The 5,898-nt window shown below is 37.4% G+C and overlaps 1 protein-coding gene across 1 annotated transcript; it reads right to left on the bottom strand.

The window, feature by feature from the left end:
- Positions 1-1,114: 1,114 nt before the first annotated feature.
- On the bottom strand, positions 1,115-5,463 carry LOC113646889 (organic solute transporter subunit alpha-like). Its single transcript, XM_027153364.2, has 8 exons — positions 4,969-5,463; positions 3,945-4,096; positions 3,780-3,853; positions 3,481-3,639; positions 3,207-3,318; positions 2,426-2,572; positions 1,679-1,784; positions 1,115-1,411 (listed from the first exon to the last, which is right to left on the bottom strand). Exons 1-8 carry the CDS (start codon positions 5,039-5,041, stop codon positions 1,242-1,244), a joined length of 993 nt encoding a protein of 330 aa, XP_027009165.2. The 5' UTR covers positions 5,042-5,463; the 3' UTR covers positions 1,115-1,241.
- Positions 5,464-5,898: the final 435 nt, after the last annotated feature.

Here is a 5,898-nt window from a genome sequence, read left to right as displayed (position 1 = left end):
ATGAATGAAGAGAATGAAGCCAACCAGTTTAACTAGTGCCAAAAATAATTTGATGGTTAATGTTCTTGATCTTCAATATTCAATCAATCTCAACTTGGACTCAATCACGTCTTGGTCTCGGCAACAATCTTTAGTGTGTATCATTTCTATAGATACACAAATTCTATTTATCTTAACTTCACTTGTCATCTCTACAATCATTTTACAATCATTTTTTATTTCAAAAGAAATCTTATTTCAGGAACATTTTTGCATGTTGGTGAATGTTTAGTGGAAAGCAAGTGCATGCACAATACACACACACACACACACACACACACACACACACACACACACACACACACACACACACACACACACACACACACACACACACACACACACAGCATATTACATGTGACTTATTATGATAAGTTTTACATAAATGGTTCCTTTTTTGTTGCATCTTTTATTCCACATGGAGAATATAAACTTAATGTGATGTCTTTATAAGTGAAATGACTTCAATCAAGATCAGCACTCTAGTTGCAAAAGGATTAATGAAAATGTCTTTCTGAATAGTTAAAAACATTGTCTGTTTCATGCACAAAGAAACAAATGCATTAATACAGTAGCAACACTGTAGAGATGTAGAGATGCATTTCTTGGTCATCTGTATTGAATCCTGTACTGTTGTAAAAACCTGAATTAGTCAAAAGTATTAAAAAAAAAAGCCAGATTTCTGTATTATGGTGCTTGCCTGATAAATGATTAGTGCTAATAACTGAGAATGAGAATGCAAGCTAAGATCTCAAAGGCTGTTTTTGGCCTTTTGGCCATGAATCAAACTTTGAGCAAGGTCCTTAGCACTTAATGTGCTTTTACTTATCCTGCAATTTTCCAATGTCAGGAAAAACAATAAGAATTTGAAGAACCTTGGTAGTAGTTCCAGCTTCAATACTCATGCTAAAGAAGATTTGAATCAATATTGTCTGTAGTTGCATAGATTATTTAAAAGTATTTTTTTTTTCTAAAGCACTTTTCCAAACAAAAAAAAAGAAACAAGTAATCTGACAGAAAACGGTTAACACAGTAATAGATGAGGAAGAGGTGATAGAAGCAGCGTGTTCTCTAGTATCTGTATGTTTTATTTTATTTTACCTATATACTATATACACACCAAACATGAAGTGATATATGACGTACTGTAATACAAATACACTAATACAAAAGGCATAGAATTATAAATATATTCTTTCACATCATGCAGCATGTTCCTCGTCTAAGGCGGAGTTTAAGCTGAGTTTAACATCCAAGTTATTTACACTCTCGTTAGGTTCCAGCTCGACAGGCTCGTAGGAACGTCTGTAGAGTGTCCTCGTCACCATCGTGATGATGAACATCTCGATAATCATTAACTGCTGACTAAGCACTGTACAGAAACGGAGGTTGGGTCATTAAAGTCATTTGACACTACAGCATGCCAAATTGTTATATAAGAAGAATAAATCATTTTGGGGCATTCTGCTATAGGAATATAATCAACTTTAAGGTGGTAATGGATTCCATCATCATGCCATTTATTATTTTTCTGTAAATCCTTCAGCAAAATCCCTCAGCATTTTTCTGTATAGGGTTTTACAGTTACTATTCATCTCATCTAATCACTACTAATAAAGTCAACAAGAAAGATACTCACTAGATCCTCGGGCTGGAGATGAGAAAGGTGGAGAGCAAGCGATTTTTCCATTAAGTGACAGGATATTAATAATAGCTGACTGCAGCTGACTCAGAACCAAAACCAGCTAAAGTCACATGGACATGAGAATGAATACATTAAGCACAAATACTCAGAGATAACATACAAGTTAAAACTAATTTTAAAAAATTCTCAGTATTATATCCAAACAACCCCATATCACATGGCGGGATAATTCCCAGTTGTAACACCAGGGGGCGTTTTTTTCTACAGAGGTTTTGTTATTTCTTCGAATGTGTTTTTGTTTTTTGTCGCGATCCTGACTCCTTTCCCACCTCCCCACACATGTTCCTCGTGTTCCTTTGCATATTTCCCCTCTTTATACCTGTTGTCTTGTGTACATCCTTGTCATCGCTGTTGCCTATTTTTATCCCTCGCTTTTGTTTCTTGTTAGTTCTTCCCTGTTTTTCCATTATGTCTGTGCCCTATTTTATTTCTATCCTGCGTATGGGTCTAATCTTTCTCAGTGAAGGTAAACCACAACATCACAAAGAAGACGAGAGTAAATGAGGCAACACTACAGTAGCAGATAAACTATCTGGGCAAAACTGATAAGTGATTCAGTGTTCAGAACTTAAGACCCCAGTGATAAGGTTACCACTACATTCACATGACTACATAAACTTTAAAGAAGACATTGACCAGACTGCCAGTCACTGTCACGGAGCAGTCAGTAAACACACTCACCTGATACATGGCATACTTGGGGATGATCTTGATGCTGCGCAGTGTCTTCTGTATGTGCATGAACATGATGCCTACCGGCCACAAGGAGATAATAGTCAGGACTCCTACGAATGGGTTTATCCAGATAGTGGCTCTTGTTATACTTAGCTGTGTCCAAATATAGACAAAGAAAAACAAGTAAGCATAGACACACATGGACAAAATTGTTGGTATATATATATATATATATATATATATATATATATAGTTAAAGGTAAAGTTCAAAACAAACATCAGACTGGATAAATCAATTCATGCCTTTTAAATCCTATCTGGAGAGATTTGTTTGGAAAAAAAAGTCCAGTAAGAGTCAGAAAATGAACAAAAATGGCTGACACGGAGGCCATGTTAAGTACCTACTCTATAAGCGTTCTGAAATGCTTTTCTGCTCACCACGGTTGTAAACAGTAATGACTTGAGTAATAGTACGGTTCACTCGGAATCAAACATGTTAATAAAATGTCTGAATCTGTCGTTGTCGATCTGATCATCTGATGCTGATGATGATCAGAAACAACATACTGGTTATGTGGTATTATTTTCACTGGAGGTATATTTTTCATCTAGCTTGCCTTTGTGCAGAGTTTGTTGTTTTGAGACTCATGCACAAACCCTTCAAGTAACAGACAAATATCTGCTTTAAATTTTGGAATTTTGGCTTCACTATAGATAATAAATACGTTTTCAAGCATATGCAAGAGATTTTGATTGTTTGCATGCACTGGGTATTGACTTTACGTACGTCATTAGGATCGTAGATTCCATTGGTCCACAAAATAACAGAGAGAACAGAGAGGGCCGGCTTCATGATGGCATATTGCAGCGATCCCAGCTTTAGCAGGAACAGCACACGCCTAAACAAAATTAGAGGGTATTAATGTTTCATAGCATTATTAATTGTTTTAGGGATTATCATTAAACATTTTATTCACCTTCAAGAAGAGATATATTTAAGCATGTGACTTCTTTCAGCCAGAAATGGCTCTTTGTGCACACCAGATTTGACCAGGGTTTACCGTGTGATTGGCACTCGGGGGAGGCAGGGGCAGCAACAGCAACACGGTCCAGTGCTGATCCAGAACGTCTTCTTTACCGAGTGTCTCAAAAAGGCTTCTTCACCACCACACTCCAACAGCATGAGAATCAGAATCTTATAGATCACGACCGCAAAATATCTACACACAGAACACACGTCATTAAACCTACTATAATAGTAACAGTCCTCTGCAAACAATATATCATAATGACCCGCCATTAGAGATTCAATCCTGCAGGTCAATGACCTCGTTCTTAGGAGTCACAGTGAGTGTCTTACGAGTTAGAGGTCATATCTGTGAACATGGTGCTTCTTGGGATCCACATTCCAAGGCATGACATAGTAGAAATGACCTACGATGAAGTAACAGCAATACATAATATATCATCATCACTGTAAAACACACATGAATAGATTATTGTTGAAACAAAACAAAAAACCTACTGGTGCAGCACCGGTGACCCAAATGATGTTGGTTTTCTTTGGGTAGGGTACGTTTTTGTAGACATACGCACACTGCTCCGCATACACCAGTAGAGACACAGTAGCCATAAACGTCAGGATGGAGTATAGAGCAATCCCAAACATATCCAGCTCTGTGAGGATTAATCAATCATTTAATTATTTATATAATTAGAATAAGAACTTTTATTCAACTTGTATGGAAAACAATAATCAGCAAAGGACATAATGCTGTTATGGCAGAACAAAATATCTAATTATAATTTAAATTCATTCATTCATTCATTCATTCATTCATTCATTCATTCATTTTCTACCGCTTATCCGAACTTCTCGGGTCACGGGGAGCCTGTGCCTATCTCAGGCGTCATCGGGCATCGAGGCAGGATACACCCTGGACGGAGTGCCAACCCATCGCAGGGCACACACACACACACTCTCATTCACTCACACACTCACACACTACGAACAATTTTCCAGAGATGCCAATCAACCTAACATGCATGTCTTTGGACCGGGAGAGGAAACCGGAGTACCCGGAGGAAACCCCCGAGGCACGGGGAGAACATGCAAACTCCACACACAGAAGGCAGAGGCGGGAATCGAACCCCCAACCCTGGAAGTGTGAGGCGAACGTGCTAACCACTAAGCCACCGTCCCCCCCACCCCCAATTTAAATTGTGACTTTAAAAAAAATATGGGTTTAATATGTTCATTTTGTGTCCTGTCATCTTCTGTCCTGTTTTATTACAGTTTTATTATATCCCTATAGTATGTCTTACTACTAAATTTTTTGATGAACCAAAATGAATTAATATTACTACATATACTGCAAATTTGCAATGTGGATCTAATTCATTCTTAAACAGTAATAAAAAACTAATCTAGACTTCATCAAATGTATGTAGTCGAGTGATCAAAACGAATTGTCCATCCGTTTCAAAACTACATTCTAATCATTGTGAATTAATTTATATAATAATAGTACATAAAAAAAAACACTTACCGTTAATAACGTCCATAGCCATAGGTGGCTCAGCTAGACATCTGGGATCGATTGTTCCATTCAGATCATCCATAATTAATACTGAAATTCATGCAACACTCAGAGAAAACAAAACAAAACAACTCCCAGTAATGATTTTCTCAACTAAAAATCTGCAAAACTTCTGAAATAGACCGTAATATACACGTGTGGTGAAAAAATGTTCTTAACTCATGTGTTAGCTGAGCAAATAAAATCCCAAGAAGCTCCACCTCGATCAGGTATCTGGTGTCACTGCACGGCCCAATGAAAAACACGAGAGCCGACGTACATAGAAATATCCAAATCCCTACCAAAAATCATCACTCTGTAGGTTTCTTCTGTTAAGGTATAAACTATATTCTTACTAGTTACTCTACAAGCTTCCTTACGTCTCTTGGTTAATGTGTCAGGTAGGTGAGTCATCAAATAGTTAAAACACTGAACTTTGAAAGGGAAATTAATTTGCTGAATATCCGGTGGCTATAAAGGCTTCATATCATAAAGGCATAGCTGGTGAATTTGACGTGTTTCTCTTCGGTGCTTCTGAAAAACCCAATGCTACAGTATGTTTCAAAGAAAACATCAGCTTGTGTTAGTGTTTCATCGTTCTCCTTGACCGCTATAGTCAACGTCTGTTTCTCTTATAGCTCTACAAACATGAACTGACCTTGTTCGGGCGAAACGGGGAAATTAAAAACCATGTAATAAAAATCTTTATGAAATTTAAATTGGAGAATTTCTTCACTCAGGATCGGAAATATGGATGCACATCCAATAAGGGATGAATTGTAATTTGGTTACTCTATAAACCCATTACATTTGCCAGCCAACGTGGTAGTTTGCTCCTCCTCACGTCAGGGTTTAGTAAATGGTCTTGAGGTCATTCACCCTTTGCCACTCCTAATGAAA

The sequence above is a fragment of the Tachysurus fulvidraco genome, chromosome 21 (genome assembly GCF_022655615.1).
Source record: "Tachysurus fulvidraco isolate hzauxx_2018 chromosome 21, HZAU_PFXX_2.0, whole genome shotgun sequence".
Lineage (NCBI taxonomy): Eukaryota > Metazoa > Chordata > Actinopteri > Siluriformes > Bagridae > Tachysurus > Tachysurus fulvidraco.
This window is presented reverse-complemented; position numbering and strand designations above follow the sequence as displayed.

Coding starts and splice junctions, on each gene's coding strand:
- LOC113646889 (XM_027153364.2), bottom strand. CDS start 5,041: ATGGATGATCTGAATGGAACAATCGATCCCAGATGTCTAGCTGAGCCA. Junction 3,640..3,779: donor ACAGATATGACCTCTAACTC/GTAAGACACTCA, acceptor TTCTGTGTGTAG/ATATTTTGCGGTCGTGATCT. Junction 1,412..1,678: donor ATCTCCAGCCCGAGGATCTA/GTGAGTATCTTT, acceptor GTTTCTGTACAG/TGCTTAGTCAGCAGTTAATG.